The 14,638-nt window shown below is 46.5% G+C and overlaps 1 protein-coding gene across 2 annotated transcripts; it reads right to left on the reverse strand.

Moving 5' to 3' along the window:
* Positions 1-1,196: 1,196 nt before the first annotated feature.
* Positions 1,197-13,445, reverse strand: SLITRK3 (SLIT and NTRK like family member 3). Of its 2 annotated transcripts, none has more exons than XM_059686948.1 (2): positions 13,278-13,445; positions 1,197-7,501 (listed from the first exon to the last, which is right to left on the reverse strand). In XM_059686948.1, exon 2 carries the CDS (start codon positions 7,481-7,483, stop codon positions 4,535-4,537), a length of 2,949 nt encoding a protein of 982 aa, XP_059542931.1. In that variant the 5' UTR covers positions 7,484-7,501; positions 13,278-13,445; the 3' UTR covers positions 1,197-4,534. The 2 variants fall into 2 exon arrangements, with proteins under 2 accessions (XP_059542931.1, XP_059542930.1); XM_059686947.1 differs by lacking the exon at positions 13,278-13,445 and adding an exon at positions 12,024-12,811.
* Between the last annotated feature and the right edge of the window lie 1,193 nt (positions 13,446-14,638).

A 14,638-nucleotide genomic window follows, 5' to 3' on the forward strand; every position in this document is an offset into this window, starting at 1 on the left:
GGAAGATAAAATAAATTTTAAATTCAGAAATATTAATTACAGTGTTACTTTTTACATGTGTCTATTCCTAAAGTGAAGACTCATAATTTCATCCAGCTTCACTTGGACAGTAGCTAGACAGAAGCAAGGAAAATAAATGCATAAAACTGAAATTGTTATACATGTGAGAAAATGCCTAATTTACACGTAAGTATAATCCAGCATATATAAACTATATACATGCATATACAGCGTATATACATATATAATGGTACAATATATATGTATACACACACACACATACATGATTGTTATTGCTCCTATTACTTTTAAAAGGCCTATAGTATATTAAACAGGATACTTATATGGTGAAATTAGTAATAGCTATTTATGCTCTGTTCACCTGAAGTTTCATAGTTAAGGATTTTGAGCTAAATATAAGTTATAGCTCAAATAACCTAAAATGGTGTATTCTTTTATTACCATTTCCTCTCATATTGTTTTGACTCCTTACAGTCAGGTGTCACATACTGTGAAGCATCTCATTAGTGTGTTCTTTGTCATGGCCATTTTGCAAAAATGCAACATTTGTTGGCCTACACAACATAACTTCCAAAGGATAGGACTGTATGAACAATTAATTTGCACTAAACAAATCAAAATAATGTGTTTCAGTAGTTAAAGTCCTTATCTTCTGCAATTGCATTATCAATGTTCATAATGCTAAGCACAAATATTATTTTCAGATATCAATGGTTTACAACTAACATTTCTAGGTTAAAAAAAACTTTTTAAATTCAGTCATTAAACTTTTTCTTGTGATTTCTCTCTAAACTTTTATTTAAAATATGGTTGTCATCATCATCATATTTTTAGTATTTTGCACTTAGATGAAATAATATTGCTTTTAAAATAAAAAACATAAAAGCATCCACATAAATAAAACTTTATATGTCAAAACTATTACTGAATCAGACCAATATTTCACTTTCAATCATATTTCACTCACCATCTCATAGTAAAAGGGACATTACAATACATTTTATTTTAAATATTATTACTAAAATTTATAATAAAATAGCAATGAAATACTAGCAAATATCCACTTGATCTAGGTCTGCTTCATTCGAATTGACCATCACTATGAAGTGAATAGCAATGTGCATTTTTCTCAAAAATTAGCACTTTACTACAGCAAAAAAAAAAAAAAAAAAAGAAAGAAAGAAAAAAGAAAAGAAATAAGCTCTACTAGTAGTACCTATAACAATGCCCATGGTACTTTAAGAAAATATATCTGGTATTATGAACTAAAGTTAAGTAATTCTAATACACAACAAAAATAAGTGACCTAGCCAAGGGGTAGAAAACTCCATGGATGCAAAAAAAAAATATCTTCTTTAATACAAAATTTCATTCTCATATAAATTTATTTTCACTAAATAAATTTATTTCTCATTCAAGGGTAAAATTATTACCTATATTTAAGTCAGTCTTACTTTCTGTATTTAATAAATAAAATATAAACATTATAATTATCAAGGTATATTGTAATTTAATATGGTTTATGGATATTCATTTCTCAAATGTCAAAAGCACCAGGATCATTAGGGATTGCACTTTAACCTGATTTGTATAATTTACCATGTTATGAATGTGTGCAGTTATTAAGAAAACGATGAATATTGTCAGAAGTACCTAGCTTTGCACTTTGTTTTTTATTATGCACATGCTTTCTACTACCCACTAACATATTTAATTAAGAGGAATGGGGACATGATAAATCCGTAGTTTGGAGGGGCTCCATAGATCAGATTTGAAAACACTTAAAGTTTAGTACTGACTTTCTGTGCCTTGGGAAAAGACTTTAAGTGAAGAAAGAAGCGTTTAAAAAGAATGAGGAATGAGGATCGCGAAATAACTATGAAAAAGCTGACTTATGGGAAAGTGAAAAGACAAGGAAAAGAATTTTAAAAGAACAATAACACCTATTTAACAGTGGGTCTGCTTCTCTTGCACAAGCAGCGCTGCATTTCAATATTGTATGTAGAGAAACAGTGAATCCTGCCGGCGGGCTTCTCTTCATCTGAAGTAATTCCAAAATATACCTCAAATAATGAAGGACAGAAGGTGTAGGTGCAATGTGCCAAATGCAAAGTAGCCCTGAAAAATTGCTTTTTTTATATTGATATGCTTGTGTGTGTTTTTATTTTATTTTATGCATACCTATGTTGATATCCATGTATAACTAATCGAAAGATATATAAATATATCATAGACATTTATGGGGATTTTTTTTTTTTAAGTACAATGCCTTAGTTTTATATCAGTTACACAGCTTTAGAAGCTGCTAGTCTTTCGTATGGGAAAAAATGGGATGTAAGGCATCAGTGACTTGTGAATTACATTCAACACATAACGATAATTTCTACTAAGGGCAGCTTGAGGAAACACTAGCAGAGAACGCGGGGGTCAACGCACAATTCTGCAGCTCAGGGTCTATGACTCTCTGGAGCTCTGCTGCCCTCTAATGGCACAATGAGATAAGTGCCTCCCGAGCTCGGTATGGTATTCTTTCTTAAATAACATACTGGCACCTTAAAAATCCGATTTTCTTTGGTTTCGCTCACATGTAAATGGATCGTAACTTGGATTATTGTCAGATTAATTTAGAAACGTCATTTTTGTGTCATAAAGGATGAAAAACTCATCCAACGTCCTTTGTCTTAGCTCAAGCATGACTGGGGCCAGTTGCAGTATGTGGTTGGCAAAACCAGTAGCTACATATGTGACAACTTTCACAGATAACAGGATTCTGGCAAATTGGCTCCAAGGCCTTAGACTTTTTTATTGGGATGTGTGCGTGTGTGTGTAACTTTAGTGCACGTTTTTTTATAAGAATAGCAATTTTTCTTTTCCTTTTTGTCATTTATTCTCTTAAGATGCCTGGATCCTTGATTTACTCTCTTAAGATGCCTGGATCCTCCTCTTATTTAATTCTATACGTCTTAGCAACATGGTTACCTTATTTTTCCCAATTACATCCTGCCTAGAAAAAGTGGTGCATCGTTGGGGTACTAAGTTTGAAATATATAATCCAAGAGACAAGAAGCAAATGGTATAAATCAGATTTTTTAAAGTCCCAATTGTATCCTGGTATGGGATGGGGTGGGAGGGGGGTATAAGATTTATCAACATCACAGTGCATCAAACTTGTTAATAAACTAGCTTTCTGTATAACAAGGAAAAGAAAGATTTTTTTTTTAATGTGATCATGAAAGGCATGGCATAGCTGGAATTTAAGGTTCAAGCTTTGTATCCTCTATATATAATGTATTATGTTTTTCAAAAACTTTTTATTAGGAAAGCTATACCGGACGCATAATCACTATACAATGATTAAACATTACCTTTACAATTTATAACTGAAATTACAGAATAAATATATGCACATTTCTTTTGAATCTGTGTGTGAGAGAAAACATTAAAAGTGCTTCCTACAAAGCTGTTAGTGATATATACCAGTTGCTTTTTTGTTTTTTTTAATATTATATATATTTATATAAGAAAGTGCAGATGTTCTCCAAAATATCTTGGCATCAGGATGAAGTGTCACAAAGCGGATGCTCATCCCTAGGTGTGCGCCTCGGGCTGGGGAACCACCGGGCCTCCGCTGCCCTGGGATCCAGCCTGGAACAGGACTTTTCCTGGGTGGTAGGAAAGATGCTGTGAGCTATACACTAGGGCTGAGGGGAAGGTAGAGCTATGGGGAGGAGGCAAATGGATCAAACCCGAAATAATTACATTGACTTGAATGGGAGTGGTATCTGTGTGTGTGTGTGTGTGTGTGTGTGTGTGTGTGTGTGTGCGCCTGTGTACCTGCACCAGAAGCAAGAGGGTGCAGGTGGCAGGTTTAGGGACCCGTGGGCAGGGCTTGGTGATTGGCCTGTGGGTATGTGTGGGAGAGAAAGAAGAGTGGGTGAGAACATTCGAGCAAGACCCGCCCCCTCCCTCCCCGGCTTGCAGTTTCCAGGCATGCAGCAAACTGCATTGGTAATACATGTACAGGATCTGTGCCATGATGGGAAGGGGAAAGAGAGCCACGGATGTCAATTTGTTTTCTCCGCTCCCTGTTGAACAGAACTCAATTGGGGGGGGGGTGTTACTGAAAATCAAAAGATACATTGAATTTTACTTCATTAGGATCAATACAACGATCCCCAATATACCTTATACATGGCACAGTCAAAGTCTCAAGTTTCAGTATAAAAAAAATAATGGTAACATTTGCTGGCAAAAGTCTGCGAAGGCACTTCATTGATTAATGATCTCCGGATGGCCCTCCCTCCCCATGGCATCGGGGAGGGGAGCGCATACAGCTTGTATTTTCTAGTTTCCATGCGGTGTGGGTTCCGTTCGGGGCAGGAACGTCTGTGAGAATGGATTGATTGGGAACCGTGGAAAGGGAACAGGGGATATATATTTCTTTCCTTTTCCTTTTCTTTTGGGAAAAAAACAAAAAACAAAAACAAAGTAGTAATTTATTTGTATTTTTCTGTTAGAACCTATATGCTGTCTTCTCCAGGACTTCGAGGTAATCCGGCTTGGTTTGAAGTTTGGCCCTTAACTCGAGGTAATCATTTTTGGGGGTTTGGTGGTCTGTGAAGCCCTTTCCAGCCGAGAAGAGAAGGGTTTCTTTCAGCCTGGCATCCTGCTGTAAGTCTGGGTATTGCATGCCAGGGGCGTGGACGTGCAGTTCCTTTAACTTGGGCACCGTGCCGTAGAGGCAGTCCACGAAGCCCACCGTGCAGGGGGCTGGCTGCGGCCTCTCCCGGTCTAGGAGCAGACTGCCTCCCCCGCAGCCTCCCCCAGGGGGGAACAGCACCACCCCGCCATTCTTCTCGTGGTGGCGGAACCCAGCCAAGTCTGCCCCAGGTCCTGCAACGACCCCCGACACCCCCCCGACGGCTGGGTGGTGGGGGTGCGGGTGGTGATGGTTCCCCGTCACTATGGTGTTGAGCTGGGAGCTGGACACGGCCAGGGCCCACTCCTTCTCCTTCTCCAGCAAGGTCCGGTAGTTGCTGGGGTTCTCCTTGGGGGGCTCGGCAAACTGCTCGCTCCCCAGGAGCACCTCGCCCATGGCCGGCGGCTGCTGTGTCCCGGGACCCCCGCGTTCTGCGCTCCCTGCCTCCTGCCCTGATGCCACGGCCGCCGCTTCCTCCTCCTCACGAGGCTTGTAGATGGGGTTGTTGCACATCTGGGTCACGGGGTGGGGGATGTACTCGTACACGTGGCCCACCGGGGGGGCCTTCTCTGGGGAGGAGAGAGGGGGGCGGCCCCCGCCCCCGCTCCCACCTCCCCCGCCGCCACCGTCCTCGAAAAGCCGGTGGCATTGCATCTGGATCCCTGTGAGGTCCACGCCCTCCTGCCTCTTGCTTCTAAAGGGCAGCTTCTTCCTCCGCCGGCGGAGCACGTAGGCAAAGAGGCCCGCAGCCACGAAGACGGCAGAGAAAAACAGGACCAGCAGGCTGAGGATCAACACAGAAAGCGGCACCGGGCCCCCCGGGGGAGAGAACTCATAGGGCGATGCACTCGTCGGCCCCCCCGGAAGGTGGGGCTCCCCAGGCTGGGCCGGGGAGGCTCCGGCTGGTGCTGTGTGCATCATCTCGGGACAGAGCACTTCCAGCTCAATGGTACGCACGTCCCGGTGGGTGAGGTTCTCGGGGCTCCTGCACAGCACATCCCCCACCACACTGACGGAGCTGATGGTTTCGATCCACTGCTTGAAGGGGACCAGGTCACAGGTGCAGTCCCAAGGGTTCTCATTGAGGTCTATCTGGACGATGGCGTTCAAGTGTTCGAGAACACCAGCCACGGGAAGGTAGAGGAAGTAGTTTTTCCTCAAGTTGAGCCGCGCCAGGGATGTGCCTGCAAAGGCATCCGTGGGCAGAGTCCTCAACAAGTTATTGTTGAGGAATAGCAGCTTCAAGTTGGGCATGAGGCTGAAGGCTGCAGGCTGGATCTCCCGGATGACGTTGAACTCGAAGTACAAGTAGTGCAAACTCTGTAGGCCTCGGAACATGCCCGGTGTCAGTTTCTCGATATCGTTGCCATTGAGAAAGAGGCTCTTTAGGTTGGGCAGGTTGATGAAGGCCCCATCCTGGACGTAAGAAATACGATTGTTCCCCAGATGCAAGAGATCCAATGAAGAGAAATTCCAAAAATCGGAACGGTATATTTTCTGAATCAGATTGCTACTCAGGTAGAGTTTCTTGGCATTCAGCGGCCTTGGAAGAAGTTCAGAAATGTTATTAAATCCTCGCTCTTTGCAGTTGACAGTCAAGCCAAGGTCATTGATGTGCAAATTACAGGTACACCCAGTAGGGCAGATAATAGGAATGGGTGGTCTGGTCTGGTAAGGAGCAATGGGAGGTTGGTTTGGACCAGGATAGAAAGCTTGGGATGTGGAGGGCGGCCTTGGTGTCCGGGGCTGTTTGGTGGGCTTGGGCTGCTTATTTGAGGACTTGTATTCAACGGAAGAAGCGGTAAAATGGACAGAGGACAGCATGGAGGAAGGCTTCGTTGGCCATGCATGCTCCTTGTTTGATGACAAGTGGGGAATCCCCAGACTGGCCTCCACCTCAGAGTCGGACAACAAGGGACAGAGTTCTGTCTTCCGTATTTCTCGCAGGTCCTTCCCGTGGAAGTGGAAGGGGGTCTCACAGGTGATGTCTCCCACCAGGGCAGTGTAAGGGATGCGCTCCAGCCAGCTCTTCAGCTGCACGATCTCACACGTACAGTTCCAGGGATTTTCCTCCAGCTGGAGCTCCATCAGGCTCCTGCCAATGTGGTCGAGCATCCCTCGATAAAAAAGGACCTTCAGCCTGTTCCCACGGAGGTCCAGATGCGTTAAGGAGACGGCCTTAAATAAATTGGTTGGAAGCATGGGGATGAGATTATCATTTAAAATCAGAACTCTCAGTTTGCTGAGGTTCCGAAATGCACCACTCTCGATGCGTTTAATTACGTTGTAATCTGCTTGCAGATATTCGAGACTCTCCAAGCCAAGAAAAGTGTCATTTCTGAAGACGTCTAGTTTGTTCTCGTGTAGATACAGCCTCTTTAAAATCTTAAGACCATTGAAAGCTCCCGTTTGAATGTCCTGCAAGGCATTGTTCCCAAGGTTAATGGACACAGCATTATTCAAATGAAGAAAACTGTTGGTGTACAATTTCCTCATGGAATTCCTCTGCAGATATAGTTTAAAAGGTCTGGACCAGAACTCGGTAATCTGGCTAATATTTGTAAATCCTTTACTGTCACAATGTATGTGGAAGAGGCTTTCTTTGACTTCACAGTAGCATGGATCAAAACAGGGCTCATCTATCTCCTCTGAGTCCTCTATCAGGGGAATCGGGGTAGTCCAGCCCAGAGCGATTGTGCTTAGAAGAATAATCCACAGCATCTTCCCTCTGTGGAGCAGCTCCGCTATGGAAGGTTTCATCATTCGTGGTGGATTACAAAACTGCAACAGAAATAAAGATGCAGATTTTTAGCTGTTAGTCATACGCACTGTTCTAATTGACTCCTACATCGGGGCTTTTTAGTAAGAGTGAAGTAAAAGCCTCCGCAGTTGTGGAACTGACACTCAAAAGGACCTAGCAACATGCCTACTTTGCCCTATATTTTAAACTTAGGAAACAGAAATATTGTATCATGTGATGACGTTACCCAGCCATACTTGGTAAGGGGTATGTTATACAAAAGAAGCCTTCATTGTCACTGATAGCAAGTAAGGGGACTGGTGAGTGATGCATTTAAATATAGGCAGATTCAGTAATAAGGGCAATATTTTGGCCATTACACCTGCTTGCCTGTTAAAACTCACATTGGCCTCAGAGGTGCCCGTTATAGATCTGATTGAAACTCGTATGGGGGGGAAAAGTTCTTTAAATTATAGTTTTCTACTCATGAAAAGACATGTTATTAAAGAGCATGAGAATGTATGAGCTCATTGCCCCATCTGATTGGAACTCTGATGGGAAAAAAATGTTCTTTAAATTATAGGTTTCTTCTCATGAAAATACATGATGAAAATAAAAGTTATTAGATTGAAGAGTATGATAAAGTATGAGCTCATTGCCCAACTATCCGATGTTGGGAAGTATAAAATGATTGATATCTCAGGAAAACGTCAGATTTCTCCTAAGAAATGATCACATCATGCTCATCGTGTCTGCTCAGTAACACACTGTACCTCCACTCCCTTTGCCTAAACACAGATTATTGATGTGTCCTCTAATTAAATATTTTCTATATACGTGCATCATTTGGCTAAACGTTTTAGCAGTGATTATCCTTTCTAAAGAACAAGTCCATGCACTTGTCAGAGCTAAAGAGAATGACAGTGAAAGGGTGCTGGACCTGGGAGTGTCTGTATTAACAGCTCATCTGTGCCTTCATGATCAACTCAAGAACCCTGTCAAAAGCTGAAACTGGAACGGCAGGTGGCTGTTTAGAGTAGTTAAAGGCAAGAAAGAGGGGAACCTTGACACATACCTGCTGATAAATGATCTATCACATGAGATACATTTCAAGGAAACATATCATTCTTTTTCAATCCGAAGAAGCAAATACAGTGCTAATAATAAATACAGAGCATCCCCCATGGCTTTTTTCTCCCTTGCCTAATGTCATCAGTATATGAAAATGCATACATACATAAATTATAATAATGCAGCTTTATTACATTGCCCTTTAGGAGTCACTGAACTGTCCATCGAAATTGAGGGGTTGTTTTTAATCAATAAAAATAAACTGGAGTTTTTCGCATATAATTTTCTCTCTACACTTGGATACATGCATTAAGGAAATATTCAGCCAACCCTCTAACTTAAAGCATAATGTTTTAATTTATAGGGCGAGTGAAAAGAATAAATCTTCGCGGTCAACTTGCACAGAATGTACACAGCTGTAAGGAGAGGAGAACCAGTGAGAAAGCAAAGAGGAATCTGCCTCAGGCGTTCAATACTCAATTTTTAGAAACAATTAAATGAAAAAGAGGGGGGTGGAGAGAGAAGGCAGATGAGACTACATTGCAGTATCAGTTAGTCTCCCTTATAAAATATTAAAATCTACTTAAGTTCTTTCTTCACCATTGTTTTTTTTACTTTAAATGTTTTATTTTATTTTTGAGGTCCCTGAGATTTAGGTAAACAAGACTCCATATGTCTTTGATTTAGCTATTTTGCAGAATATATATATATATATATATTTGGACATTGGGGGTAGGGGAAGAAAGGCTTGAGTTTAAGGATTCTCTCTCTCCCTCTCCCTCCTTTCCTTGTGCTGAAGCTGAAGCAAAGGGGTATAGATGGGGTGGGGGATAAACTAAGATAAAAAAAAGGCAAAGGCAGCCAGCTGGAGACGTGCTGGGAATGCAATGGGCCTTTCAATGGGCTCCTTTTGGATGCAGAACTGCCACTTGGCACACTCAGTGGAGGAGGGAGGAGAAGGGGCTGCTGCAGGCTTCCAGCTTCGCTGTTGCTGCTGCCGCCGCTGCAGAGGCTGCTTTCTCTGGGTACCAGCAGCTCATCACTGAATCGGGCACTGGGAGGAAGGCAGGGGGGAAGGCAGGCTCAGTCACAGTGCTGAACCTCACACTTCTCTCTCGTTGGCTCCCCCACCCCCTTCAATATGTGTTGTAACCCTGGAACCGGCTTTCCACGTCACGAAAATGAGCTCCAAGACGGAGGATGAGCTTAGCATGGGGTCAGGCATGAGCACTAGGAAGCCCAGACTAAAGTGTGTGTGTGTGTGTGTGTGTGTGTGTGTGTGTGTGTGTGTGTGTGTTTAAGCAGAGAGAAAAGAAGTGGAGGGATCAAGATAAATTGTCAAAATAAGAAACAGAAGGAAGAAGGACCAACCTACCAGGAAGCATTCCTTTGGTGGGAAAGGTGGAGATGCTAGGGGGAGAGCTGTGGGCATTTTTCCCCCCTTTTTCTTTTCTTAACTCTCAAGGAAACTATCGCCTGAGTGGTTTACTCCTCCCGTTCCCAAAGCTCCTTTCTCCGGTGGAGACAGGTTCAAAACTATGACTATCTTTCAGAATTATCCTTTTCACAGCACAGACACTTCTCTGCAAAGACAGGGATAAAGGAAAATCCAGGTCTCCGAAACAGAAGAGCTGAATCGAGCTAATTCTGCTTGGGTGTCCTGAATATAAGAGCTCAGGCATGCAAGCGACTTGGACAGAGTTTGTCCTGCATTTTGCTTCGATCTCTTTGCACCAGGAATCCTTCTATTGTGCTGCAGCTCAGAACCTCTGATTGCCCCTGGATTCAACAGCCATGTGCTTCCTTCTACCTTTTTACAAGCAGAGAGAAACCCATGTTCTGGAAGGAGGCGAAGAACACTTCGGTAACAATGACACATTTCACTTGCTTCGACTGGGAAAGACCTCGCGGGGATGGGGGGTGGAGGGGAGCAGTATACATATTTGGTCCAACTATTTTGGGAAAGTGGATGGTAGAGAGTCATGAGGTGGGGGAGATGGAGGGAAGACGTCGCAGTATTGAGGGGCTACCAGATAATAGTTCACAGGAACCCTGTATGAGGAATCTTTATAGCTCAACTGACAGTTCTACAGTCCTCTCTGCTGGGGAACAAAATGCCTCTTAGTGGAGAAACTGGGTAGGGGCAAGTGTGCAGCAAGCAAGTCCACTTAGCTAGTGGAGACTGTGCATCCATCATGTATGCACACCTCCTGCCCCCCCCCCCCCCCACCACACACACACCAATCCTGTCACCAACTCATGGGGAAGGGAGGGACTCTGGTGGCTAAAATCCTCAACTGAACGATTGAACCTCAATTGCCCAAGGGCTCAAAGTTAGGCAGTAGAGGTGCCTTTCCCTTAAAGTTCTTTTTACAAAACCAAATGTTAAAGAAAAACACAGTGTATGTGTCAATATCTTACATCCTAAAAATATATTTATACACCAGTAAATCCCCCAAGTCAACAACATGTCCCTTTAATGTCAGTCATAGTACATGTGCCTGATATTTTGCATTCAAAAATGCAAGTGCCCTTTGCTCCACAGAAGCTGAGACTGGAAGCAGTCATCAGAAACCAAGTAAGCAGGTGGGTAGGATTCTGTACTCTACCACGTCCTTAATCTTCCAGACCCACCCTATTTCTCAGAGAGCTCTCAGGCCAACCCCGACAGCCTGAGCTCAGAACCAGAGCGATCCCATCTCCATCACCAGCTGCCAACCTCCCCCTCCCACGCACGCGCGCGCGCGCGCGCGCGCGCACACACACACACACACACACACACACCACCTTTTGTACCCAACGTGCAGAGGCGGCAACTGTCTCACGGATTTTAAGGCAACCCATGATGCTATGGAATCCGTGGGTAACCCGGAGACCTCCGTTAGCATCCCCGGGATGGTAAAGGGCCCTCTCTGCCATCATTCTATCCTGAACTACATACAGCCCCCAGGTTCTTGATTAGGGCCCCGTCCTAAAGGACATGTCACCCATGTCCTTTCCTTGATCTCAGTATAGCGTGTCTGGGCGGTAGGAAGAGCTCCAAAAGTTGGGATGAAGGGGAGGGGGGGGAATCTCTGGGTTTGTCCGCTTCCTGCTGGGAGCGCCCGGCATCATTTGTCCACGGGGAGGACAAGAAGCCCTTTCTCCCCAGTGGACCCGTTTCCTCCCTCTCCCTCCCCTTTGCCTGGTCCCCGAGCCCACTCGTTGCCACACATGCACAATTAACTATTCCAATATGGAAGCAAAACTATCTCCCCCGGAACATCATTAAAATGCTGCATCATTCATTTTCTGAAGAGCGCGGAGCCTTCTGCCCATCAGTTCTCTCATCAACCAGGCGAAAGACACAATGGGTCTGTTTAGAAATGGAAAACGATTAAGCAGCCCGAGCCTCTTCCTTCCTTCTCTCTCTTACCACCAGAGCGAGCGATCCGCTGGGGGAGGGGCGGAGGCTCCGCTCCTCCACCTGCCCTATTTGATGGAGTTACTCACGATTTCCTCCTCCGGCAGAGGGGTCCGCGGTCCCGCCGGTCTCCCGCACCTCTCCTCCGCCCGGCGTCCTGACCGCTAAACGATCCGGCTCAGAAAAGCCCACAGACCCCTAGCACCTGTGAGCGTACCGGAGCCGCCGCGGCCAAACTCTCCGTGGGCTCTGCCGTGCACATCCTACGTCCAAGACAGCCCGCTTTCAATTAGGGAAAGTGGGGGAGGATGGCGGCCGGTACCTAGCGGGGCAGAGCGCGCACGACCTCCGCGGCGCGCTGCGCTCCCGGGGACTTCCCCGCGGGCGCCGCCAACTCTCGGGAAGGCGGCGTTGGATCCATCGCGCCGGAGTCTCGCCGCCTCTCCTCCTCCGGCCGCCAACTTTCAGAAAGGCCCGCGAATCAGGCTGGTCGTCCGAAGTGCTCCCACCTTGCAGACTTGCGGGGAAATGGTCGCCGCACACCAACGGGAGAGCGGGGCGCTCACCTAGCGCGGCGAGGCCGGCGGCGGGGAGCCGGCGACCTGGGCTCTGCACGCCCCGGGTGGCAGGCGGGGTGGCGGGCAATCGGGCGGGCGGAGCGAGTGTCCCAGAACCAGGGGTTCCTTTTCAATGGAAAAGCTCGGAGCCCTCGGTTCGGCGGTGAGCTGCGCGGTCCCGGAGAGCCCTGGCTTGGTGTCTGGGTCTCCCTCTCGTCTGCTTCCTGAAAGGTTGTCGCTCCCGGCGCGATCCCTGCCCGAGGCCTCCTTCCATGGGAGACGGGACTAGCCCTCGCCTCCGCCGGGTGTCTTTGCTCCGGATTCTCTGGGTCCGTGGGAGTGGGGTGGGGTGGCGTGGAGAGGAGAGGAGAGGAGGAGAGGGTGGGAGGGGCAGGCAGGATGCAGGAAGGGGGCGACCAGATCCCAGATCCCAGCATTGGCCAGACGGCGAAGGGGGTGGGGGGTGGGGAGGAAGGCGAGAGGAAGAGGATACAAATACCACAGTATGGCTGCACACACACATGCCACTTGGAACTGGGGGATCTCGGGCCAAGCACCAAGGTGCGGCGATACTGTGGGCGGACAGCGGGCCCCCTGACAGCTCACCATTCGAACACCCTCACTTCTCCCACGGGGTGGGGTGGGGGGAGGGCGGGGAAGGGGACCGCGGAACGTTTCAGGCCAAGGAGACGCTCGCGCCGGCAGCATCTGTGAAGACTGACCTGCTTTAAAAGTGCCACTTTAATGGCCTCGGAAATCACTGAAATCGGATGACACGTTACTTACCGACGTCTGCACCCACACTGGGAGCGCCGGGTCGGGGGTTAGGAAGCAATATGCGAAACGCCAGGCTGGAACCCGAATGCAGATCCATCGGCCGCCCCCAAGTCGCGCACGCAGGCAGAGGCGCTGGGGAGCCCCCAGATCAGCCCATCGCCGGAGCCTCCGCCAGCTTGTCCCCCGCCCCCCTCCCCTCACTCGCACCCCCGGCCCCTCCTCCGCGCCAACTGTGTAAATCAGTCGCCGCAGTCCTCTCGCCGCGGATCGCAGGCAAATCCCTGCTTAGGAAGCAAGGAAGCAAGTGATTCTCATTCTCTCTCTCTCTCTCTCTCTCTCTCTCTCTCTCTCTCTCTCTCTCTCTCTCTCTCTCTCTCTGTCATCGGTCACAAGCTGGCAGCTCTACAAAGAGAAACCCTGTAAAACTGAATGACAGGAAGTCAGCATTCTGTATCTGTGGATTGATTTCAACTTTATTTGCAAAGGAGGGATGGCTGTTTGGAAAATTACAGCCCAGGCCCGAGGAGGGGAGGGCGGGGGGATCAGATTAAGAGACTCTGCGCGGTCTGGTGAGCAGCATCGCTGACCGCCCCCTAGAAGCTGGCTCCCAGGGATTGGCAGGGGCCCCCCACTCGCATGACACATGGGTGACAGTTTGGAAGTACACATGTGTCCTCCTCTGTTTACACTTGCTAAGAGACAGGACAAGAAAACTGTGGTGTGAGGGGAGGTGGATGGGGCATTTGCTGGAGAGATGCTGGGAAATTAAATCAAGGCGCTCCAACAATGATTGCACCTACGTGGAAGTATTAGTACAACATCTCATACCCACTGGAGGCGACCGTGACCCCCCACTGCAGTTAGACTAACGCAGTCATTTAATGCTCCATTCAACCTGCAGTGTAAACCGACGCAGTTCTTTTTAATAGATCCCTTTCATCGGCGACTGTGCTGGAGAAAAGGCCGTCTCCCACTAACTCCCCAAACCGAACAGGAGGTAGTCTGGGGAGTCATCTCTGTATCTCTTGCTGTTCCTTCCTGAAGTGAATGCAATAAATGGTCCACGACAAGCGGAGCTGTGTAGTTACCGTAATTGTCGACATAAAATGAACTCGACCTTATTTTAAGAAGCTTTCAATGGAGCTCTAACTCAGCCCTTGCAAAGGAACAGTGCTCTCTGCTAGTTTACGTGTGAAAACCTTTGAGAAACAGGCCTGGGGGTATGATCTTAGCACTTATTTTATAAGTTTCCCATATGCCATGTTATTCTATATTGTTACTCGATGTTATATACATAAAATGCCACAAGTCTAGTGGCCATATTATCTTTATTAAAAGAGAGGAAAGGATAGGACTGGTCACTTAAAACC

Source organism: Myotis daubentonii, chromosome 3, assembly GCF_963259705.1.
Source record: "Myotis daubentonii chromosome 3, mMyoDau2.1, whole genome shotgun sequence".
Lineage (NCBI taxonomy): Eukaryota > Metazoa > Chordata > Mammalia > Chiroptera > Vespertilionidae > Myotis > Myotis daubentonii.

Coding starts and splice junctions, on each gene's coding strand:
- SLITRK3 (XM_059686948.1), bottom strand. CDS start 7,483: ATGATGAAACCTTCCATAGCGGAGCTGCTCCACAGAGGGAAGATGCTG.